This window comes from Castor canadensis, chromosome 1 (genome assembly GCF_047511655.1).
Source record: "Castor canadensis chromosome 1, mCasCan1.hap1v2, whole genome shotgun sequence".
In the NCBI taxonomy this organism is placed as follows: domain Eukaryota; kingdom Metazoa; phylum Chordata; class Mammalia; order Rodentia; family Castoridae; genus Castor; species Castor canadensis.
The window spans coordinates 188,638,762-188,664,627 of NC_133386.1; the positions used below are offsets into that span (position 1 = coordinate 188,638,762).

The following is a 25,866-nucleotide window of genomic DNA, read 5'->3' on the forward strand; positions in this document are numbered from 1 at the left end:
GTCATTTTCCAGTTAGTTTGAATCAAGAGTCAAACAAAGCCAGGCATGGTGACCCATCTTTGCAACCCCAGCTTATTTTGGAGCCAGAAATTGGGAAGATTCTAAACTCCCTCCTTTCATGAATTGTTAGGTGACTCTGAAATGAAATTCATAAAAAAAAGAAAACAAAGCAAAAGGACTCATGTCCCTAATCCTAGCTACTCAGACAGAAGATCAGGAGGATCAAGGTTCAAAGCCAGCCTGGGCAAATAGTTTATGAGATTTTATCTTGAAAAAAATCATCCCAGGGCTGGAGGAGTGGCTCAAATAGTAAAGTGCCTGTAACAAGCATGAGGCTCTACGTTCAAACCTTAGTAGTGACAGAAAAAAAAAAGATATATTAAGATTGGGAGGAGTGATTTAAGCCTTAGGTGAAAAAGGCAGGAGAATAACGAATTTGAGACCAACCAATGTAAAGTAGTGAGACCCTATCTCCTAAGCAAAATACAAGCAAAATGGCTGGAAATGCAGCTCCAAACTGATGGTTTGGGAAATACAAACTTTTGGCTGATAATAATCAACTACTATCTACGAATACTGAAATGACTTCAATGTTTGTCCTTTCTGAAAGATAAAATTAAATTCTGTGACCTTCCCTGATAGAACCTGAGAAGTACTGCAGAAAGAGGTTGCTGTATCTATAGTCAGTAGAGCTTAGCTCTCAAGTCCTAACAATCATCTCTCAACTATTTCCTTAGAAGTCTGTGTCATCTTCTACCCAGGAGATGTGATTAACTTCATGCTGTGTGCTTCACAAACCAAAATCACTGCTTAAAGTGCAAGGATTTCTATCTACAGAAGTCATAGAATGCAAGGTACAAAGATATCACAAAACAGCTCTTCTCTCTTTTATCATGCATTATAACCATTTGCATCTCCCAAGAAAGGCACAGTACTTCAGTGATCCAGTGCAAATAACTTTAACTTCCAGGACATCACTGTCATACATACACATTAACAATCAGAAAAGTGTTTTCTGTGCTGGATAACCATTCTTCTTTTAGTAACAATATTTTAAACACTGCACCATCTACTGTGTTTTTAGTGTTTCTTTGTGAGTGTTATTACAACATTCAAAGAAATAAATGTTTTTGAAATAAAAAAAAAAACTTGGGGAATTCATCCCAGTAGTCAGTTCTTTTACTTCTTCAAGGGATTTGAATTTACCAGTTCAAACATCAGAGACCCCAACAGAAACTTCATTCAAATATATTCTACACATTTTCAGCATTTTAGTCTGTCTTTATTATTCATTAGGATAGGAAAAATCTCTAGATATTGGCTCAGTGGAGTAGAACTTTTGTACTCATTAATTTCCAGAAGGCAGCTTTCACATCCTTGTTCCTCAGGCTGTAGATCAGAGGGTTCAGCATGGGGTTGACCACTGTGTAGAAGATAGAAGCAACTTTTGAAAGGATGTGCCCTTTGCCCCAGCAGATCCCCATAGCAGAAACCAGTAAAGCCAGCACAGGATGCCCCGTGCAGGATAAGATAAACAGGATGGGGGCAGGTGGAATGTGAGGAATGTGAGCAGATTGTGAAAGATGACTAGAAGTACGTGCAAGATGTGCCCTGCTTGCTTGCTAAATGTAACCATGTGCGGGAATACTGACCCTTGAATCTATAGGCTAAGAAGTAATGTACTCTTAAATGGATAGGCTGGAAATGTATGTGGTGTTACAAACTCATTGGCTATGTACTGTGCGGGCTTTTGCTGTAACGGCCGGTAGGGGCCTATATAAGATCTTCCCTAAAGAGGCTCGGGGTCTTGTCTGCCCAATCAGACCTGTGTGTCTGTGTGGGAGCTTGACCCTGGCTTGCCAGCTCAATAAAGTCTGCTTTGTTGATTGCATTCACGTGTGACTCTCTGTCACTCAGAGGAATAGGATTCTCGGACCCTAACACTTTGACCGCTTGCCGAGAGTTTTTGGAGTTGGGCACACAATACAAGGAAAGTACTGTCCCATGGAAGATGGTGATGGCAGTCAGATGGGAGGCACAGGTGGAGAAGGCTTTGTGACGTCCACTGGCAGAGCATATTTTTGATACAGTCACAAAAATAAACACATAGGAGTTGAGGATGATTAGCAATGTACTAACAGTCCCGTCCTGCAGGACACATCAGCGTGGGTAGCGAACCTAGAAGGGGAAGAATGAAGGGACAAGAGACACGAAGGAGACAGCAAGACAAGGGTTCTGATCAAGCTGCAAAATTTTATTGTTCACACAGGAGTATTTATGTGCTGAGGGAGTGAGGGGTACGACGAGGTGCAGGCTGGTTGGCTGGTTCTGCTGTAGGACTTCTGATAGGGTGCACGTTCGCGCCGGCAAGGTAAACTCCCGGAAGAGAAGCAGGGACGGCGCCATCTTGTGCTGGAGGTGGAGAAGTTGGGACAAACAACCATGGGCAAGGTCAAGACAGAATGGCTCACAAAGGGAGCCTTGTCTCCGACATTTCCCCTTTATTCTTATACAAACATGACCAGAATATGTCGGCTTATTGACAGGGGATGACAGAGGCCCAGTTCCTCAGGGTGGAGATCATTTTGCTTTGTAAGCAAGCGTCCTTGCTAAGTTCTCAAGAGAATCTCCTCGGCATGTTTTTTGAGGAGGCGGATTTTTTAGTAGCATGCCAACCGCCATGCACCAGGGCATGTCATACAGAGGTCTTGGGTCTGGGGATCCTAGGATCCACCCTCCTGCAGTCTTACATGCACCCTCGTTTAGAAAAGCCTTTATGATCACTCTCCCTGGGTGCTGCCTCCCCCAAGCAGAGGGGCCCAGTGGAGGAGGGCCCAATGGGCGATGAGTGGTCAAGAATGTTATATAAGAAGAGGGGGTGGCAGAGAGAAAATTTGGAAACCCAGATGGAGCATTTAGTGAGTTCTTATTGAAAGGAGGGTCTCAGGAGCACGGTCTTCCATATCCAGACGATGATAATGGACCTGTATAGGCTTAGAGGCTAAGGTGTTAATTTGTTCTTTAATGAATTGTATCAGCCTGTTTATAATGCAGGGCCCTATGATCACAATTAAAAGTAGACCTAGCAAGGGGCCTAATAGTGGAAGAAGGTAGGGTAGAATTCCATTAAGTCCAGTCCAGAGGGGGTTTTCAAATAGCTCCCTTCGTCTCTTTTCTAAATTTTCTTGAAGCTGTTTAATTTTGGTGCGTACTATGCCTGATTTATTGGCATAAAAGCAGCATCTTTCCCCTAAGACCAAGCAGATACCTCCCTGGTTGGCTGTTAGCAGGTCTAAGCCTCGCCTGTTCTGAAGGACTACTTCTGCCAGTGAGTCTATTTGGTCCTGTAAATCCTTAATGGTTCCAGATAGAGTTTGTACATCATCTATAAGTTGTTGAGATAGGCGACGGTAAGAGTGTACAGCCGTGCCTAAGCCAGCTGTACCTGTGCCTATAGCTGCTGTTATTCCAAGGCTGGCAAGGAGCGGCAAGGCTTGTATTGCCCGTTTATGTCTTTTAATTAAGGTGTCTAAGCTAGGAATGGGCAAAGGTTCATCTCCTGAAATAACAGTAATGTCTGGGAGTAATAAGGCAACAACACAGCCACCAGTCCAATTTGCTGGAAGCCTGGGGAAGGCTGAGTTTCCTCCACACAAAAAAACTGTACCGTTGGGGGGACAAAGAATTGGGGTGGGTGAGGAATAATTTAGAACTGATGAGCAATTTCCAAAAGAACTAACCCCAACATCAATATCATAAGAATTATTTTGCATCCTGCCTTGAAGGCATACTGTAGGTGCATCCATAGGCTGTACTTTAAAGGGAAGTCCAGATTGACAGGTATCCTGATTATTTATGGTGGAGTTGACAGGTATTGCCATGGGCATTACTGCTCCTGTGGTCATGCAAAGCCAGCAATCCTTAGCAAGGGTGGGGTTGGAAGTGTTAAGCAAGGAGAAGGTACTTCCCAAAATATCTAATGTATTGGGATCTAAATCTGGAATCTGAGATTTAGGCAACATTAAGGGGTGATATGTGAGTTCGGGGATTTGGGGTTTTAAAAGCTCAATCACTTGAAGATGTTTGACAGCATCCGTGGGTCCTCCACCGTCAGAGACCCCTGTAGGGGCCTTAAGGGGCCAGCAGGAGGGTTTGCCAGCGCTGCCCTCACATCCAGCCAATTTGCCGGAGAGGTGAACAGTATATTGGGTTTGGCCGAGAAAGCCGGGTATCTGCACGACAGAGTCGGCGCTACCTCCCCCTATGACCCCTTGTTCAGAGCCAGCAATAAGAATGGCCTCAAAAAACTGTTGTCCGTTTTTGCTGCGGCAGAGAGAGGCTTGGGCATAGCAAGAGCTATGCACTGCTGAAGTGTGGTGACAGGTAGCTGAACAATTTTTAATTTCTTTTGAAGCGGTGGAGACTTTTGGTTTATTAACACATACCCAAGAAGGCTGCCAAAATCCCCCAGTGTATGAGTTTTGCTCTGTACGCTGATAAGCCACCTTAGTTATGCAATCCACGGTCAGGGCATAGCTGGTGGGGGCTATGGACAAGTGTCCTCCCCTGCATTCACAGGGGGCACCAAAAAGCTCTTGAGCAGCTAAGCCAGGGTCCCGAAATCCTCCATCAGCAAACCTGTTTAGCAGGAGTATCGCAAGTAGAATCTTCATCCAGCGTGTGAACAGCATCTGTAAGAGAAGATAATGCGTCCTCAGGGAGAGGGTCTTTCTCCCTGGGTTTTGTTAAGTCATTAACCTGTTTTATTAGGCGTTCTGGTAACCATCTAGGGGCAGCCTGTTCTTGATCCAAAACACAAGCTGAGCCTCGGCCCCAAATGAGGACAGGATCTGGGCCTTTCCATTTATACATAAGAGGATCGCGCCACATGACGGGTGGGCGGACAGTGTTAGAGAAGGGGTGCCAGTGTCTGTCCGCGGCCGAGTGGCCGTCGCTGTCTAGGGTGAGAAAGTTGAGGGTAAATAATGTATGGTTTAGGTGATCTCTGGGAGTGGTAAAGGCAAGGGTAGAGGCTTTAAGACGGGTCAGCCAAGTTTTCAGAGTGAGGTGGGCATGTTCTACGATGCCCTGACCCTGGGGATTATAAGGAATCCCAGTACTATGGGAAATTTGTAGAGTAGAACAGAACTGTTTAAACTTAGAACTGGTATATGCAGGGCCATTATCTGTCTTAATGTGTGTAGGTTTACCCATAATGGTGAAGGCTGAAACAAGATGAGAAAGGGCATCTTTGGTAGCTTCCCCAGAGTGTGGAGATGCAAAAATAAAGCCACTGAAGGTATCTATAGTAACATGTATATATTTGGTTTTTCCGAATTCGGGAAAATGAGTAACATCCATTTGCCACACCTGGTTGGGTAGTAATCCTCGGGGATTGACTCCCAAATGTTGAATGGGAAGGGAGACAGTGCAGGCAGGGCATGCCTTAACTATCTCTCGTGCCTGTTGTCTGGTAATTTTACAAAACAATCGAAGGCTTTGGGAATTTAGATGGTGAAGAGTGTGTAACTCGGTGGCTCTTTGGATGGAGCCGGCAAAGATTGGAAAGATAGAGCGCGTAGCTGCATCAGCTTGGGCGTTTCCCTGTGTAAGGGGACCGGGAAGGTCAGAGTGTGCTCTGATATGGCCTAAGAAAAATGGGTGGCGTCTGGTCTGGATTAGCTGTTGAAGCTGATGAAACAGAAAGGCCGCATTGGAAGAGGCCTTAATGGCGGGTGAAATCTCCAGCAGGGGCACAGAATGAGCAATGTAGGCACTGTCTGTATAAATATTAACAGGTTTATCGAGAAAGGTTATAAAAACTTGTGCTATGGCAAACAGTTCCACAAGCTGTGCTGACTGATAGGCAGTCTCGAAGGTAGTAGTTTGATTACTGACAACAAAGACCACACAGCCATTACTGGAGCCATCTGTGAAAACAGTGAGGGCTTGAGGAATGGGAGCCTTTTGAGTAATTTTGGGAAAAATAAAGGGATGTAATTGGGCAAAATGTAAAAGGGGGTCACTTGGGAGGTGATTATCAATTGTTCCTAAAAACCCTGATAGAGCAATGCTCCATTCATCTTCTGTCTGTAATAAAAATTGGGTTTGGTCTTTAGTGTACGGGATTAAGATTTTATCAGGGTCCTTGCCAAAGTGTTGTCGAGAGAGTAAACGACCTTTGACAATAACAGAAGCTACCTGAGCAGGATAAACAGTAATAACCTTGGAGAATGTGGTGGGTAAATGGACCCAGAACAAGGGGCAACCTTTATTTTTAAAATGTGGATCCCTTTGCAAAATAATTCCTGTAGGTGTGTGGGGAGTATGTAGAATGACCAGGATCAGGGGGAGGTTATAAGAAATTTGTGTAACAAACTGTTGGATAATGGCTTTTGTGACTTGGTTTAATGCCTGTTGAGCCTCGGGGGTGAGTTTTCGAGGGGAGGTGGGGTGGGAGTCACCTTTTAAAATATCATTAAGGGGTAAGAGTACACAAGTGGGTAATTTTAAATACGGTCTTAGCCATTGAATGTCTCCCATTAATTTTTGAAAATCATTAAGGGTGTGAAGATGATCTACACGTAATTGTATCTTGGGAGTTTGGATTTGGTTGCCTTGGAGTTGAAGGCCCAAATAGGTATAAGGGTCTTGTGTTTGAACCTTATCAGGTGCTATTTGTAATCCCAAGGTAGTGAGGGTTTTATAGAGATCCAGGTAGCAACCATTAAGATTATGAGTATCAGGTGCAGCAATCAACAAATCATCCATGTAATGTAAGATGTAAATTTGTGGCCATCGTTTTCTCACAGGGTCAACTGCCTGTGTGACATATTTTTGACAAAGACTAGGGCTGTTGGCCATACCTTGGGGAAGTACCTTCCATTGAAATCTCTGCATAGGACCCTGAAAATTGATGCGAGGGAGACTAAAGGCAAAATAGGGTCTATCCTCAGGATGTAAAGGGATGGTGAAAAAGCAATCTTTTAAGTCAATAACCATTTTATAATAGTCTTTGGGGATAGCTACTGGTGTAGGAGTACCTGGCTGTAGTGCTCCCATGGGGCGCATGACTCTATTGATGGCACGCAAATCTTGTAAAAGGTGCCATTTGCCTGATTTTTTTTTGATAACAAAAATAGGAGTATTCCATGGTGAGGTTGAGGGCTCTACATGGTCGGCTGCTAGCTGTTCCTGTACTAACATGGAAGCAGCCTTTAATTTTTCTTGGGTAAGGGGCCACTGATCCACCCACACAGGAATTTGAGTTTCCCAAATAATTTTATCTGCATGGGGTACAGGAGGGTCAGGGGCCGACACTAAAAATCCAAATACCCAAGCCCCTGTGTATTGGTTTTTTGTGTGGCTAGTATGGGTTTAGTTATTCCTTGTCTCTGTTTACCAAGGCCCGTGCCTGGGACAAAGTCCATACGGAGCATTTGATGGGTAACTATGGAGTTAGGGCTGGCCAAAATAACTTCCATCTGGCTTAGGATATCTCGGCCCCATAAGTTAACTGGGAGACCAGGGATAACAAAGGGAGTGACAGTTCCTTTGTTGCCTTCCCTATCAGACCAGTGAAGAACCTTAGAACTGACTAGGGGGTTTTTTGATTGTCCTATTCCTTTGAGGTCAGTTAAGGATGGGGTGAGGGGCCAGCCCGGGGGCCAATATTGTTGGGATATAATGGTGGCGTTGGCCCCGGTATCTAAAACTCCTTGAAACTCTTTTCCTTCAATAACTAGGGTAAGGGAGGGCCTTTCCTGAGAGATGGGTTGTACCCAGTAGATATCAGAGGACCCCAAGGAGGCAGTCCTCCGTGGTAGGCTCTGGGCAGTGGAGGTGCCTCCTGAGTGTAGGGGGAGGAGAAGTAATTGTGCAAGCCTTGTTCCTGCTGGAATGGCTGCAACCCCATTAATAGCTGTGGCTAATATTTGTATCTCTCCAGTAAAATCATTATCAACAATGCCAGGGAAGACTTGTACACCCTGTAAGGTGGTGGAGGCTCTTCCAAGAATAAGAGCACACATGTGAGATGGAGGGGGACCCACAACTCCAGTAGGTATTATCTGGGGTCCCTGCATTGAATCTAATATTGTATCGGTGGTGGCACAGAGGTCCAATCCTGCACTGCCTGGGGTGGCTCTTTGGAGGGAAGAGACAGTGGAGAAGGGTTTTGAGGAAGGTTGGGGGCTTGGGAAGGGACAAACCTTATTGCCCCTGGGTTTGTCCTGGGGGATATCGGGGCCAGGGGCTGGCCCCGCGAGGAGTTTTCTGACAAGCGGGGAAAAATAGGCTGTCCAAGAGCATTAGTCTTAGACCTGCATTCATTAGCCCAGTGACGGCCCTTGCAGCAACGAGGGCAGAGAGTGGTGGGTGGTTTAGCCTCGGTTTGAGCCCCGATCTGGGGGGTTATTGCCTTTGGGCATTTACGTGCAAAATGGCCAGGCTGATTACAATTAAAGCAAGTCCGTGAGCCAGGGTTATGGAGAGCCTTGGTAAAGGCAGCACCTATGGCTAGGCCCATGGCATGGGCCGTACCTACCCCAGGACAAAGTCTAATAAAGTCAGAAAGTTCTCCTTTAGTCTTATGTGGTCGAAGAACATCCTGACAAGCTGGGTTGGCATTTTCAAAGGCAAGATGTTTAACAAAGGCACTTTCGCTTTCGCTTGGACCAAGTAAGCGCTCTGCAGCTAAATTGAGCCGGGCAACAAAGTCACTATAAGGCTCATCGGGCCCTTGTCGAATTTTTGCCAAGGAGGTGGTAGCCGAGCCCTTTTGAGGGAGGCGTCTCCAAGCATGTAAGCCAGCTGTTTGAATTTGCACCAAAACCCCCGCAGGGAGACATGCTTGTCTAGAGTTGGTGTCATATGGTGCGTTACCCACCAATTTGGCATAGGTCCAGGATTTAGAAGAGGTTTTAGTCCGATTTTTTTTGAGCAGTTTCCCGACAGTGCTCTTTAAAATCTGCATTCCATAGCAGGAAATCTCCAGCACTGAGAGTAGCTCGGGCTAGAAATTTCCAATCATTTGGAGTAAGCCATTGTGTGCTTTGATTTTCTAATAAAGCCAATGTATAAGGCGCAGTGGGGCCATATTGAGCACAAGCCTTTTTAAGTTTTTCGAGAAAGCGTAGACTTAATTTTTTATAGGCATTTTGGGTTTCATCCTGCCTAGAGGTGGGCTCCTCATCCTCTGAACCTTGTTTTTGTCCTGTTTCCTCTTGTTCCTCTCCTGCATTGTAGTGTTCCTCCTCATCTGAGTCTGAGTCCCTATCATCATTTTCCCTATTCTCCGTATGGGAAAGCTCTGTCTCTGTTTGGCTGTGAGTGACCGGAAAGGCGAGAACAGCCCAATGGTGTGGCTTAGCTTTTATTTTAGACTGTTTTGGGCTGGGACGTATAGATTCTGTGTCTAGAGCTAATGAGCGAAGGTCAAGGTCAAGAGACCTTAATTCTTTTAAAAGTTTAATTTGCTCTCGTCTGTGTTGGAGGGACTCGCGTAAGGGGGCTAAGTTAGGTAAGGGAAGCGGAGAGAAAATGTCTGGAGGGGCAGTAGGCCCTTGCAGGGCCGGAGCACAAAAGTCAGGAGGAGTGTATAAAGGGGGGTCCGTCAAGGATGGGTCTTGCTCTGAACGGTAACGGGCAGCTGTTTCCTCAAGGGTAGCCTGTTCTTCAGCAGTTAAGGCATTGTCAGGGTTTAGGACTGGGTAGAGGTGGGTAATTTCTTTATCCTTTGGGTCCTGGGGTGGGGCAGGGTTATCAGATTTTGAGTTAGATTGTGAAGAATCTATATCAATAGAAATGGAAGGACACCTGGAAGGAGGGCGGGAATCCATCTGCATAGCATTTTGCCCGATTTTAACAAGTCTTAAGGTACCATTATCAAAGGGAGCACTTTTGAGTATTTCATTAATCAAGTTCCAATAAGAAAAGGCTGTCACAGGGACTTTTTCGGGGCCAAAAGATTCATAATAGTCTTTTAAACAGTCTCCGACCCGGAGCCATCTCTTACCATCAATGGTTCCTTCGAGAGGAAACCAAGGACATAAATCTCCTATGTAACAAAAAAATGACCTCAAATCTTTTTTCCTAACATGCGCCCCTCGTGTCTTGAGGGCCTCCTTGAGGCCTGAAAGAAACAAATCATGTGACGACACTGCTTGTCCCATGGTGGGTCACTCACCATTCACCGTCCTCACTCTCCTCCTGGATCTGTCTCTCGGTTGCGTTAGCCAAGCCGATCGTGAACTCTGCTTGGCGCCAAGCCTTTCCGGAGGACGGTGTTCTCCCCGCAATCACAGGAATAGCTACAGCCCCACGTTGGGCACCAGAAGTCCCGTCCTGCAGGACACATCAGCGTGGGTAGCGAACCTAGAAGGGGAAGAATGAAGGGACAAGAGACACGAAGGAGACAGCAAGACAAGGGTTCTGATCAAGCTGCAAAATTTTATTGTTCACACAGGGGTATTTATGTGCTGAGGGAGTGAGGGGTACGACGAGGTGCAGGCTGGTTGGCTGGTTCTGCTATAGGACTTCTGATAGGGTGCACGTTCGCGCCGGCGGCAGGGTAAACTCCCGGAAGAGAAGCGGGGACGGCGCCATCTTGTGCTGGAGGTGGAGAAGTTGGGACAAACAACCGTGGGCAAGGTCAAGACAGAATGGCTCACAAAGGGAGCCTTGTCTCCGACTATAACCTCATTGAAGGTAGCAAAGGCAAAGAGCAGCAGGTGGGGGATGTGAATGTCAGAGGTCAAGACAGCAATGAGAGCAGTGTATTCACAGAAAAAGTGGTTGATTACATTATGTCCAGAAAACTTTAGCTGGAGAGCATAGCAAAGCAGTACCAAGGGAGAAAACGTACCCCAGAGATATGATCCAGCTACTAGCAGGGAGCATAGCCTCTGTGACATAGCCACTGTATACAGCAGGGGATTACAGATGGCCACAAAGCGGTCATAGGCCATAACAGCTAGCAAGAAGGACTCAGTCACCACTGCTGTGCAGGACAGGAAGTACTGCAGCATGCAGCTGAAGTAGAAGATGCTTTTATCTGCCATGACCAGGTTCTCAAGCAGCTTGGGTGTGATGATGGAAGAGTAACAAAAGTCTACAAAGGAAAGGTGACTGAGGAAAAAGTACATGGGATTGTGAAACTTTGGGTTACTCGTAATGATTACTATCATCCCAAGGTTTCCTGTTATAGTGATAATGTACATAATCAGAAACACAAGGAAGAGAGGAACCTGAAGCTCTGGGTAATCTGTGAAGCCTAAGAGGGTGAAGGTTGTCTCCATACTCAGATTTCTTGCAGTCATCTGCATAATTCCTTTTAATGGGACAATGAGCTTGAAGAAGATGACCCCTGAAAAAAATAGTTTATAGGAGTAAAAGACAATTATGTCCTGACTTTCTATGAGCATAATAGGCACATAAGTGATAGTTAACTTTCTACTATTTGCACATAAGTACATAAAGAAGTGAAGACTCTTAAAAATGTAAAATATGACTGTATACAGTGGCTCACATCTGTAATACCAGATATTTGGGAGGCAGAGATTGGGAGTAGCACAGTTAAAGGTCAGCCCAGGAAAAAGTTAGCAAGACCCCACCGCAATCAATAAACCATGTATTGTGGTGTATGCCTGGAGTACCAGCTTCCTGGGAAGCCTTAGGTAGGCGTATGGCCTGTGGCAGGGCCTGGGCAAAAATATGAGACTCTATCTAAAAAATTTTTTAAAGGAAAAAAAAGAGCTGGAAACATGGCTTAGGTGGTAGAATGCCTGTCTAGCAAGTGTTATGTCACGAATTCAAACTCTAGCACTACCAACAAAAAGAAAGAGAAATTAAATCTTTGCTCTAAAATGCAATGCACATTGCTACTGCATTTTGCTAATGCATCTCAATTATTTCAAATCATTAAAATATGATTTTTCCATTCAGATACTTAAATAAATATTAGAGAAATTTAAGAAAAGTGTAACAATTGCATTTTGGTAACTTTTACTTCTTTCATTGAATGTGTTAGTTACCGAGCCATCGTGGAGGACAAAAGCCTACTTTTGATTAAATTACTTCTTTCCTTTCTGAGCTGTTTGTAAAAGGACCTGACAAAAACATTTCTATGCATATAAACTTCGTTATTTGTCACAGAGTTAGGTAACATTTACAGTGGCTTAACAGAGAGGGAAAGATCAAAGACAATCCTAGTGACAATAAAAGGAGAATGGGTATTTTCACAGTTACAGGGGAAATCAGAATACACTTACCTGCTACAGAGAAACAGGCCTCCACCCTCCTGTTTCTCTGTAGGCTGGGTGTGACTGGTATTCCAAGGCAGTTTTATAACTAACTCTATTGCCCTGGGGACTCAAACTCTTGAGAATAACCAGAAAATTGCAAGCATCAAAATAGACAATTAAGGCAAATGTCAGGCTTCCCATATCATATCATCTTTAATGATTTGAATTTCCTTTAAATTACACAGAAAAATTGCAGTGTGAAAATGATGATGAGTCTTTGTTAACATATAATTAAAATTATCCCTATAATTAACATTAAAATGAAAATCAAATAATTTCTCTGTACTCAAAAATTCAATGAGTCTCTTGGGATTTTGAAGTCAACATACACTGATTTTAGGCAAGTTATTATAACTAATTTATAAAATTACCCAAAAGTTGTCTATTTTGAGAGGATCTAAAAATGAGAAAACATTCTGTTAACAACTCTAGTTTGCCAAGAAAATTCCTGTGCTGTTTGGAACACATAACCCACTCCTTGAGATGGGTATGACCTTTGGAAAAGCCATAAATTCAATTATAGACAGAAGTTTTAGGATTTTAGGACATAATAACTTCCTCTGTAAATAAGTACACACATTTTGAAGAACAGTCTCTGAAATTTTAAGAGTCTGCTAGAAACTAGAGATTGGCAATAGCCCATCAAGTTGCCATAGGATCTTCATTTCCCATCATGAATAAATTGTTGTCTAGCCAACCAATCTATAAAACTAGGCATGCACAAAAGTTAGCTGCAGTACTATCTTAAACACACAAGTAAATCACATGAGAATGGGTACAGATGTCTGTGGTCCATATTATTACTTTATGTCTTCCTCTTGTTCAACTTGGACCTAGAGCCTCATGAAGTATTCCCTATGACAACTTGAATATGGAGGAGAGCATTGAGGTCTTATTTTCAGATGATTACTTACAATATGGTGTCACACAAAAAAGCAGATATTTGTAGCACTATAATCCTGTTCTGAGGTTGGCATGCAAGACAGCAGTAAATAAGAATTTTTCCACTACTACTTAGATATTTATAAAGTGTGTTGGGAACATTTGATCCCCCTTTGTCTATATGTTCAGAATCTACAACCAATGTTCATTGTTGTTTACCCAGTAATTTATGAGATTAAGCATTTGTGGGCACAAAGTCATTGGTAGTGGCTCTGCTACCCATTACTCTACTTTCTCTCTTTTCAAACAGTGTGAAAAACTACTATATAAGGAAACTAGGAAAACTTATAAGTCAGATACTCCTTGAGAAAGTATTGAAATACCACAGCCAAAAACTGGAAGCAAATCACCTAAAAAGTGGGTGAGGCCATCTTGGAGTGGAAGCTTTAGCATTAATTTCTTTAAAATTGTTGCAAAAGGAACCCACATAAGACTGGTAAAGGATCCTCCCACTCCACTCTCAGGATGCTGAGAAATAACTTGCTTTTACTTACTAGGTTTTGTGTATTTTTCTCCCTCATCAAAAAGCAATTTAAGTATATTTGACACTGTAAATTCAATTAGCCTAGTCATTTATAAGCTCAGTTGCAATGTACATTTTTTCTATAAAGCAACAAATTATACTTGGCAACAAGGTAATCACTCTCCAATTCTTTCATACTTTTCCTAGGGGTAGGTCAGTCTAAGATAGCAGAGTTGTTTTTAAAATACTAATGTCCTGGAACGGGGAGGAGAAGATACTCCTTGTTTCATCCAAGTTTCCTGATTGTCTGTAGCAATCTTCTCTTATTCTCTTCAGCTGATAGCTTAGCCAATGTCTCAGTTTATGCTCATGTTTACTAAGTTATCACATCTTAGAACTGTCTGTGATTTATCCATCTGGCTGAATGGAACACCTGGGCATCTGATACTCAGATCTAATACTCTCTTCATTGCATATTGTAGATTCATCATGGTTAGTGTGTTTTTATTAATTATCTGTTCAATTTTTTCATCCTGTTCATATTGCTCAGGTGAATATTTTGTAACAGTAGCCAGTTTGGTAATGAAGAAAGCTCATTGTCATCACATCTCATATTTCGTTTTCAACTCTAACTTAAAGAAATATACTACTTCTTGGCAATACAGTCTTCTCCACTGATGTCTCTGACCTCATGATCACCCTTTTTGTCCTCAGTGTGAAAGGTCCAAAACTTCATAAGGTATTGGGAAAACTGGCTCCGTTTATTACTGTGCTTTTAGCAGTGTTGAACTCTCAGACTTATAACAACAGGTATAAAAGGTTAGATAGCCTGTGTGGAAGGTGGTAGACTTCAAAATATTATACCAGTAAATGAAATTGGAGAAATATATTTCTATGAAATAAAGTACATTTCTATTCAATATCAAATTTTAACAGAATCTTTCCTTAAAAACATGATAGCCCCTTCATACTCTCTTACCTAAATTGTATTCTTTCATAACAGTAGAAAGATGTTTTTAATACATGAATGATTTATTTATTTGGAAATTATTTGACTTTTTTTTTCAATTCTAGGGTTTGAATTCAGAGTATCCTACTTGCTAGGAAGTTACTCTTCCACTTAAGCCATGCCTCCAGTCCTTTTTTGTTTGTTTAGTTATTTTTCAGAAAGAGTCTCACATTTTGCCTCAGACTGCAACCATCCCATATTGCAAGGATGACTAGTATGTGCCACAACTTCTACCTTATTAACTGAGATAGGGTCTCACTAACTTTTTGAAAGGCTGGCCTCCTCCTGATGTCTACTTCCCAAGTTGCTGAGATTACAGGGTGTACCACTGCTCCTTGCCAGAAATTACTAGTATGATTACTTTTGATCTGATAGAAATTCAGGGCATTTGTTAAGACTTTTTCTTGAATTAAAATTAAATATACACAGCCATTGTCTCTGACCTTTTCTTACACTGTCCTTTATCACCTTCACAAGGTGAAAGGAAATTCATTATTCTTCCATATACAAACCAATGTGGCACAAAATATGTTATACACTGGTTCATTCTCAAGGATAATAATTGGTATTGTTTAATTTTTCATAAATGTCTTAGAAGTTGGAGTACATATTTTGCAATATTTCATAATATACTGCTATCACCATATACCCACAAAGACACACAATAGTTCATGGTATAATTAAAATAGAAAGTTTTGTTTTATTTATCAAAGTGGAAAAATTTTCAGTTGTTTATCTTCAAAATGTGTGACCTGTATGATAGTAACTGACCGGAATTATGGTGAAATTTTGTCATCTGTGAATGCCCACTAAGAAAAAAAATTAAGAAAAATACTTGTTGATTTTTTTATATATATCTACACACTTAAATTTTGAAGACTAGATTTGGTGGTATATTTTTATAGAAGAAGTTGAGGTTTAGAGATTTATTTGAGATAAACACAATTACACTTGAGAAAAATGTTTAAATATTAAAATCATGTGGAGTGTAATATTAGTTGTCTACACAGGACAGTTCCTAGGAAACCTTATGTGACATAACTGTGCTTAAAGAGAGTCAAAGAAATGTAGAACTTTGACATTTTTTCCTAAATCTGTCAGTCACTGGTTTAAGCCACACACACGAATAATCAATTTAGAGGACATTTGATAAGAATAGGTACAACCTTGCCATAACAAAACTTTTCCCTGAAGGTTAAATGTGTAGTCAACGTGAAAAATCCAAAAAAAGAATTAAACAAGGTACTTCTGAAAGTGATCATGATATCCACTGTGTTAAGAATTTACAGAATCAAATTCAACATATCAGTCTGTGAGATTTGTAAGTTTGTGAGAATAACTGAAGTTTTCATTTTTTGACCACTTGATAATTTTTCAAGAGGATCACAGAAAAATCAATGTATTCCTTGCTATTCAGAGTCAAGACCACTTCCCAAACTGTAATAAAATTCCAAGAATCTATTGCAGAGAAAGAAACAAAAGAGTTGATAGGATTTGAAAGACTGTGCCCATACCTCCATCAGTAACTCTCCCATGAGCCCTCTCCTACTCAGCTGTATGTGGTTTCTTTCATATGTTCATATTTCCTCTGTAATCCTGACATTCTCATCAATAAAATGGAATTAATGAATACTTTAGAAAACTGAGTTATCATATCAATATGTAAGTCAATAAGGTTAGGTTTTGTGCTCTGACATTTATTTATTGCATAAAATTTCTAGGGCTCTACAAGAATTCACAACAAATCTGATGTGGCTTTAAACCGCATGAATTTATTTTCTCACAGTTCTTGAGAACAGGAGTTTAAAATCAAGGTAGTAACAGAACTGTGTTTCCTCAAAAGGTGCCAGGGGAGAATACTTCTTTGCCTCCTAGTTCATTGCAGGAAAAAAAAACAAAGAAACAACAACAAAAAAAACAATTTGCTTCTACCTTCATGTCCCTTTCTCCCTGTGTGTATCTGGGTGTCCTTTTATTTCTCTTTAAAGGACAGCGCCCTGGATTGAGGGAATCCTAAATTCCCTAAAATTTCTATGATCACATTTTGATCTCTATCTTAATTGTGTTTGCAAATATTCTATTTCCGAATAATGCCACTCTGAGGTTCTAAGTGGATGTGTGTGTTTTAGATAACACTGTTCAACTCATAACACTTGTCTTACTTCACCTTTCGTTCTCAGCTGTTTTGATTAGCACTGAAGTGAACACAGAGCAAATGACCAAATAACTGGTTTATTATGATTAATTTAAAAGTCTGAGGGATTAACTAAAAAATTTGTACTAACTACTAGAAACATTGAAATATCTTCAATTAGTAAATAGAATTCATTTATTTATATAAAACCTCAACAGAATTGTTTTGGGTGATTAATTAACTTCCTGAAACTCTCCTTCACATCTTTGTTCTTGAGACTATAGATCAGAAGCTTTAGTAAAAGGATGAAAATTGTGTAAAATAAAGAACCTCCTTTGACTATCTGGAGCTGGGAACACAGAAGAGGAACCAGACAGTGCAGTAGAAAATGGTGATGGTTGTCAGGTGGGAGACACAGACCTAGAAAACTTTTTAACACAAGTAGAAGGCATTTTATGACACTAGCAAATATATGAGCAGTGAGGATGATGACCAGGCTGTTCACATAACTGAATATGGTGATGAAAAACAAAGCACTTGACTATTGGGGGATCTGAGGAAGAACCACTGAAAATGACAGATTGCTCACAGGCCAAATGACTGATGTTGTTAGACACATGATGGATCATGCCAAGAGAAAATAAATGAATACAAAGGAATAGACTTTACCCAGGTGTAGTGACCAGCAAAGAATGATGCTCAAAGCTTTGTGGACATGATAAATATGCAGAAAAGAGAGTTATAAATTGCCACAAGTAGCTCATAGGTCATTAATACATAGTTCTGCCATTGGAAATACACAAATCAAGAGGAGCTACATGGTACATCCTCTGAAAGAGGTAATATCTTTTCTACAATCAAGCTTTTCAGCAGATTGAGTGAACTGTAGTGAAATAATAAAAGTCAATAAGGGACAAATGGCTCAGAAAAAAGCACACAGTGGTATGGAATTTGGATTGACTCTGGTGATCATGATTAGACCCGGGTTGCCCAGCCCTGCAACTGTGTAGGGATATGTAATACTAGTCATGAATGGTTAGATAATTATCCTAAGAGTTTCTTATGGCAGGAAGATTGGCCACTAGATATTGTCAAAGAGTGAATCCTTTGACAATATAATAATCACTTATGTGATTATCATGTGTTGTATCATGCTCTTCTTTTGCTCCCTCTCCTTCTCAGTCCAAACTGATTAATAAACATACTTCAATAAATTTTCACTATTTTCTGCTTTACTTTCATGTCATTACATAGTTCTTTCTGATTCTCTCTTTCTCCTTTCAGGTTTGTGTCTGTAGAAGATTTATCAAGCTGCAACCATTTCTCTGGTGGATAACAGGAGCAGAGACATAACCAACTTCCCTGTAATGCTCCTACGCCTATGATGTCATCCTAATTCTTCATCCTGTGCTGCTTACGGAAGTTGATGGCTTCAAAACTTCAATTGCTCTCCCTTACTAAATTTATCAAATGCAAATATAAATCCTATTCCCAGGATTCAATTTTTTAAATTATGTAAATATTTTCAGCTTTCTCTTTGTTTACTTCATCTTCTTTATCTTTTACTTGAATAGTTTCTTTTTTCTCATTAATTGAAGCATTTGTACCATGTAAGGAATTAGATGAAAATTGTTATCATCAAGGAATGGTCCTTTTTTATAGAGGAATACCTTCTGTATTCTTGGTCTACCCACAGGCATTATTATCAGGACATTAAAATGTTATGATATGCTGTTTATTGTCACTTATGAATATCAATCTTTCCTTTAGAATTTAGTAAACATATCATGAGTTATGATAAATTTAGTAATCTCCCAGGAATATACTTAAAGTATCCATAAAATCTCAAGGGAGAAAAATAGGAGAGACTATCAAACCTGGGGAAGTGTGGAAGTTTATTCTCATTTCTACAATGAAAATTAAAGGCTCATGTATGCTCCTATGACATTGGGGACTTAGACTCTAGGTAATCCTCTTGTTAAAACTCAGAAATGAGATTAAATGCCTTCTTCTGTGGCATTTTTCAAAAATGTAGATTCTCATAAATTATGGAGCCAATGCTTCATCAAGCATATCAGTTTATCTTAGAAATTTTACCTGTAGCAAATATACAAATGGACTTAGAAAAAATTGTGGCCAGAGTAGAGGTCAAGAGAAAAGATAAACAAGTGAAAAGATAACTACCATTAGCATTCACTGTACTGTCTTTGGCTTTGTATCCTGTGTGTGTCTTGAGATGTATAAACAACACATTGTTTCATTTGTTTATCAAATTTTTTTATTAGTAAAAAAGTATTTTTGCCACTCAACACACACACTAAATAATGCATCGCTTGTTTTATAAAGGACCATAAGCCAGAGCATTGTTAAAGCCATCTCAGAAGTTTGGTTTTCCTGATTGCAATTTTAGGGAGTCAACTGGAATCCATATGTATTTGACAAGCTAGAAATTAGTGTTACTTTAGAAGCATACATATAAAATTATATTTTACATTACAAAGTACTTAAAATAAGTTATAATATGACAACAGATTGTTCGAGTATTTTAAAATTTTTTTTGATTTACTTATGATTTAAAGCAACTTCCCTAAAGTTGGATCCATGAAAAACCAATTATCATAAAATGGACTTCCATAGATGCATTAACTAATAGCCTTATGAATTAAATAATTTGAATCATAAGTTGAATTGTAAGAGCTTGGGAATTTGTACTATTGTATGTCAATTTCTCAGAAATAAAATGATATATCTAAGAGTATTATACTGAAATTGAATGACAAAGACACTTGGTGACTACTAATTTTCTGAATGTGTTCTTCACATCTTTGTTCCTAAGGCTATATAAATCAATGGGTTTAGCATGGGAATCACCGCTGTGTAAAACACAGAAGCCACTTTAACTATGAGCCATGAAGTTTTAGTATTAGGAACACAGTAAAGGAAAAGGATGGTTCCATGGAAGATGGTGATGGCAGTCAGGTGGGAGGAACAGGTGGAGAAGGTTTTGTGACATCCATTTGCAGAAGGTATCTTCATAACAGTGATGAAAATGAACATATATGACATAAGAATAAGCATAAGGTTGCTCACTTCATTGAATACAGCAATAATAAAACACAGAATCTGGCTGATATAGGGGTCTGAACAAGACATGGAAACAATTACAGAAAATTCACAGACAAAATTATTTATGATGCTGGATTCACAATAGGACAGGGAAAGAAGAAAATATGTGAGTGTCAGGGAACACACTATGCTCCAGGTGTAAGATCCAACCACCAAACCAGCACAAAGCTGCTGAGACATAACAGTGTTGTGGAGCAGAAGGTTGCAAACCGCTGCAAAATGGTCAAAGGCCATTGCTGCTAACATGAAAGTTTCTGTCACTCCAAAAATGCAAGCACAAGAAAATTGCATGACACAACCAAAGAAAGAGATGGTTCTGTCTTCCACAATCAAGTTCTCCAACAATTTCAGTGGAACTACAGTAGAAAAACATAAATCTACACAGGACAAGTGTCTAAGCAAAAAGTGCATGATGATGTGGAGTTTTGGATTGATGTGGATGATAAATATCATCCCCAAATTTCCCACTACAGTGACAGTATAAATGGACAAGAAAACCAAAAAGAGTGGAACCTGGAGTTCTGGATATTCTGAAAAACCCAAGAGAATAAAAGTGGGTACACTGCTTTGATTTCCTTCAGATGACATCGTGATTCCTGATGGATATAAAAGAAAGTTATTATGAAAAACAGAATGAAAATAAAGGAAAAACAGACAAAAATTTACCATATGTTTCCATGAAGAATGACATAGAACTTCATTTCTCAAAGTGTGGTACCAACCAATAAGACCTGGGAATTTCTTATATTGCCCCACCCTCAACCTTCTTAATCAAAGATGTGGATGAAACCCACAATTTGTGATTTTACTAAGCCTCTCTTGGATTTTGTCACATGCTAAAATGTGAAGTCACCGTGAAAAAACATATAATTATCAATTTTATTTAAAATTCAGCTTTAGTAGTGAAATATGAATTTATGATACTTGGTAGTTATATGAAGAGAAATAAGGAATGCAGACCAGAAGCACAGAGTACCTTCTACTGTATGGCTTGAACAATACACTAAGGATCGTAGAGATGGCTTGACATTGCAATTGGTGAAACTAAAATATTATTATTAATTTTTATTGCATTTTTTCACCTTTCTATGAATAGTGCACAATTAATTGATCAAAGAATTTTAAAGTTTAAAAAACTCCTACAATGTATATGCTCCATGTCTTCTACCTAATTTTAAAAACTTTGCATTAGGATCTCATTTATGGGATGTTCACACATCCTCCACTCATACTTCTAACAATGTACACTGCTTCTTGGAGTATTTTATTGGTCTATTATAGAAATGTTGTTCATGTTTCATTGTTTTATTAAATAGTTTTAAAATTGCATTTTAATTATCTGCTTATTAATGTTATTTAGGTCATCTCACTTGAAATAGATAGATGATAGATATAGATAGATAGATAGATGATAGATAGGTAGATAGATAGATATAGATAGTAGAGAATAGAAAAATCTTCTGATCAACAGCAATATTTCTGTACATAAAATATACTTTGTGATAATTATGTCATGAAAATGACACATTGTCTTAACCAAAAATATAATCCGTGATTTATGATGAGACAGAATTGGAAAAGTCATGAAAATGAAAACTATAAGATCACGAAATATATGAGGATCTAATAGAAATGCATCTCTGAGTTTTTTCCATTTTTTCAGTTTTACCTAGAAAAGGGGCCAAGCTCTAGACCCAGCCCTGTGAGTCCCTGCCCTTTACATGAACTTCAAACAACTTCAGATGTAGAGCATCCATTATTAATGTATAATTTTCAACAGGAAGTAGACCTGGGTGGACACACTTTATCCATTACTATTGACATTATTTCAATACATGAATTTGCCTTCAACATTTGAACTTACTGGTAAAGTCTACTACTAGCCACACTCATTAGATCTGTTCTGCCAATGTGGCACATTTACTAGACCAGTAACAAAAAAATATTCAGAAAAAAAGAGTTAGTGTTACAGTCCTATGAATATTCAATGAATTTTATAAATAGCAGTGAGTTAGAATTAGTATTTTACTCAAATTAAAAATTTGTCTAGAAAAGTTCAAAATCAACAAATAGCCCATAAGTTTTCTGTGCCTTTTCTTCATTGTTACTTGGTAGTTGCACTGATGCCAGTTTCTACATTATGAAAATTTTTATTTAAAAAAAAACTTCAGGCCCTGTTAGTGACAATCAAAATGTCCCTGACTATAAAAAGAGACTTTTTGATTTTTAGAATAATCTCTATGAACAGGACCCCATGACTTACGCCTGAACTAAAGGACAATGAAAGATAAATTAACTGACCTGAAACCAGAACCTCTTGATTAATTTACTGTGAATTTCTTCTTCACATTAATAAGCCTTAGTCATTTTTATTCATTATAATCAATTTTTTTTAAATAAAATAGGACTAAGGTTTGGAACAAAAGTGGAAGTGTGTTTCAATATTTATGCCAGTAAAGTGGGATTTTTTTTCCCGGAACATAGGAAATCTCCTAGAGCACAAAGAAAAATCTGAAAGCTGTTTGAAATCCATTAAAGTCCGGGCCTTATTTATGTAACTGTCACTATGGAAACATAAACATCAGAGAATTATAATTAGAGTTTTCCTCAGTGGGCTCTACAATGTACAATTAGTTGAAACTCTGTCACTTGTGTTGCTGTTGAAGATGTGTTTTCTTCTGGAGCATTAGATATGGTTACATTACCACATTCCTTACATTAACTGTCTTTATATATTGAATTATTGAAATATTACATCTTCCCTTACTGAAGAAAATATGAACATTACAGTTCAAAAGCAGGAAAAAAAATAATAAGAAAAATCCAGAAATGGTTTGTTTTAGCTGCATTTCAAATTTCACATTTAAATTTTTAGTGGAGAATTGTGGCAACGACTACCTTAAGAAAAGAGAAAATCACCTGACAATTCAGATTGAGAAATATTCTTTAGGATACCTAGCCAGTATTCCCTAATACTGCCTAAAACATGACAAAAAAGAAAAGAAGGGGAAAAGTATCACACACCAAAGAAGGTTGGGCAAACATGACTACTAGATGTAATCTGTTACTCTGATTGGATCCTGAACAGAAAGAGGGTGCTAATGAGGAAGAAGAGGGGAGAAGGCAAACAAAATAACAACCAAAAAAACCAAAGAGCATTCAAATGCAAATAAAGTCTTCACTGCTCACTGTACTGATAATAATATACTAATGTTTCTTAACTCTTTCTTTTTGAGAGAACAGTTAAGATGTGTGCATTGAAAAGATTTCTAAGTAAAATATAGTGTTGACTAAATGTTCAATGTTTTACAACAGATCTCTAGGGTTTATATATCTTGATTAATTGAAAATGTATGTTCATTGATTAGTAACTGTCCATTGCCCACTTCCCTCAGTCCCTGGCAAATACCAGCCCACACATCATTTATGAAACTATTTTAGATGCATCATATTAGCACAATCATGCAATATTTGTTCTGTGAATATCTTATTTCACCTAGAATAATGTCTTTAAGTTTCATTCCTATTATTTTTCATTGTAGAATTAACTTTTTGTAGCTGTGACTAGTATTATGTTTCATGTACAGATCACATTTTCTGAATGTATTCGTTTATCTATGAACATTTAGCTAATTTCTACATCTTGGCTACTGTGACCATCACTAAAATGACCCTGGGAGTACAAACATTTATTTGTGTTTCTTATTTCAGTTATTTTGTACATGTACCCTCTTTGTTCGGTCAACTACAACCCAGAATTTTTCTTTATTCTAATTTTACTGAATAGAAGATAATTCTTTTAAGGATATAGAGTAAAATTTGAAACTTTTCAATCATGAAGTTATTTTTATTTCTTTTTTTAATTTTGATGCATACATCATTTGGGCCATCTCTCCCCCCTCCCCATCCCCTCTGACTCCCCCCACCCCCTTGCTTCCATGCAGAGCCTATTCTGCCCTCTTTTCCAATTTTGTTGAGGAGATGACATAAGCAATAACAAGAAAGACATGGCATTTTTGCTAGTTGAGATAAGGATAGCGATACAGAGAGATTCCCAGCATTGCTTCTATGCACATATGTATTACAACCCAAATTGGTTCGTCTATTCCAGACCTGTTCACTACTTCCTGGTCACCTTTCCATAGTGGCCTCTGTCAGTTTAAGATTACTATATTAGCTTCTCCACAGTGGGAACACCAAACACTTTCAAGTTTTGGGTTTCCTACCTTTCCCTGTTCCTCCTATATACCTTCTCCCCTTAACATGTGACCCATGTTCAATATTACTACATTTGTTTTAGGTCTAAAGTCCACACATGAGGTAGAACTTACAATTTTTGGCCTTCTGAGCCTGGCTAATTTCACTTAAGATGATGTTCTCCAGTTCCATCCATTTCCTTGCAAATGCCAAGATTTTATTCTTCTTTATGGCTGAGTAAAATTCCACTGTGTATAAATACCACATTTTCTTAACCCAGTCTTTGGTAGTGGGTCATCTTGGCTGTTTCCATAGCTTGACTATTGTGAATAGTGCTCAATAAACATGGGTATGCAGGTGCCTATGGAATAACCTGAGTCACATTCATTTGGGTATCTCCCTAGAAATGGTATTGTTGAATCACATGGGAGATCTATGTTTAGTTTTTTAAGAAGCCTCCGTATTATTTTCCAAATTGGTTATGCTAGCTTATATTCCCATCAGCAGTGTATGAGGGTTCGTTTTTCCCCACATCCTCACCAACAATTACTGCTGGTGGTGTTTTTGATGATAACTATTCTAACAAGAGTGAGGTGGAATCTTAGTGTGGTTTTGATTTGCATTTCCTTTATGCCCCAGGATGGTGAGCATTTTTTCATGTGTTTTTTTGCCATTTGGAGTTCTTCCTTTGAAAAAGTTCTGTTTAGTTCAGGTGCCTACTTCTTTATTGGTTCATTGATTTTGGAGGAGTTTAGTTTTTTGAGCTCCCTCTATATTCAGGTTATAAGTCCTTTATCTGATGTATAGCCAGTGAATATTTTCTCCCACTCTGTAGGTGGTCTCTTCAGTTTAGAGACCATTTCTTTTTTTCTGCAAAAGCTTTTTAATTTCATGTAATCCCATTTGTCCATCCTTTCTCTTACTTGCTGGGCTACTGGAGTTCTATTAGGAATTCCTTGCCTACACCTATTGCTTCCAGAGTATTCCTTGCTCTTTCCTGTACTAACTTCAGAGTTTTGGGTCTATGTTAAGTCTTTAATCCACTTTGAGTTGATACTACTACAAGGTGATAGACATAGATCTAGCTCCAGTTTCTGCTGGCAGATAACCACATTTCTCAGCAACATTTATTAAAGATGCTGTCTATTCTCCATCGGATGTTTTTGGCACCTTTGTCCATTATAAGGTGGGCATAGCTGTGTGGATTCATATCCAGGTCCTCTATTCTGTTCCACTTGTCTTCATGTCTGTTTTTGTGCCAGTACCATACTGTTTTTATTGTTGTGGCTCTATAATATCATTTGATGTTGGGTATTGTGATACTTCCAGCATTGCACTTTTTGGCTATTCATGGTCTCTGTGTTTCCAAATGAACTTTAGGGTAGATTTTTCAATCTCTGTGATGAATGTCATTGGGATTTTGATGAGTAGTGTGTTGAACATGTAGACTGCTTTTGGTAGCCATTTTTACTATGTTGATTCTACCAATCTATGAGCATGGGAGATCTTTGCACCTTCTGTAGTCTTCCTCAGTCTCTTTCTTCAGAGGTTTGTAGTTTACTTTGTAGAGGTCATTCACATACATTTTTAATTTTACTCCTAGGTATTTTTTTTTGAGGCTATTGTAAATGGAATTGTTTTCATATATTCTTTCTCAGTTTGTTCATTGTTGGTGTATAGAAAAGCTAATGAT

General features: G+C 39.3%; 2 protein-coding genes across 2 annotated transcripts; both read right to left on the reverse strand.

Annotated features, from left to right (window-relative positions):
* Positions 1 to 1,322: 1,322 nt before the first annotated feature.
* LOC109677419 (olfactory receptor 5D14-like) lies at positions 1,323 to 11,324 on the reverse strand. Its single transcript, XM_074045669.1, has 4 exons — positions 10,698 to 11,324; positions 1,945 to 2,148; position 1,851; positions 1,323 to 1,444 (listed from the first exon to the last, which is right to left on the reverse strand). Exons 1-4 carry the CDS (start codon positions 11,322 to 11,324, stop codon positions 1,323 to 1,325), a joined length of 954 nt encoding a protein of 317 aa, XP_073901770.1.
* An 8,343-nt stretch (positions 11,325 to 19,667) lies between these two features.
* On the reverse strand, positions 19,668 to 20,564 carry LOC109677417 (olfactory receptor 5D13-like). The gene has a single exon (XM_074068565.1). It carries the CDS (start codon positions 20,562 to 20,564, stop codon positions 19,668 to 19,670), a length of 897 nt encoding a protein of 298 aa, XP_073924666.1.
* Positions 20,565 to 25,866: the final 5,302 nt, after the last annotated feature.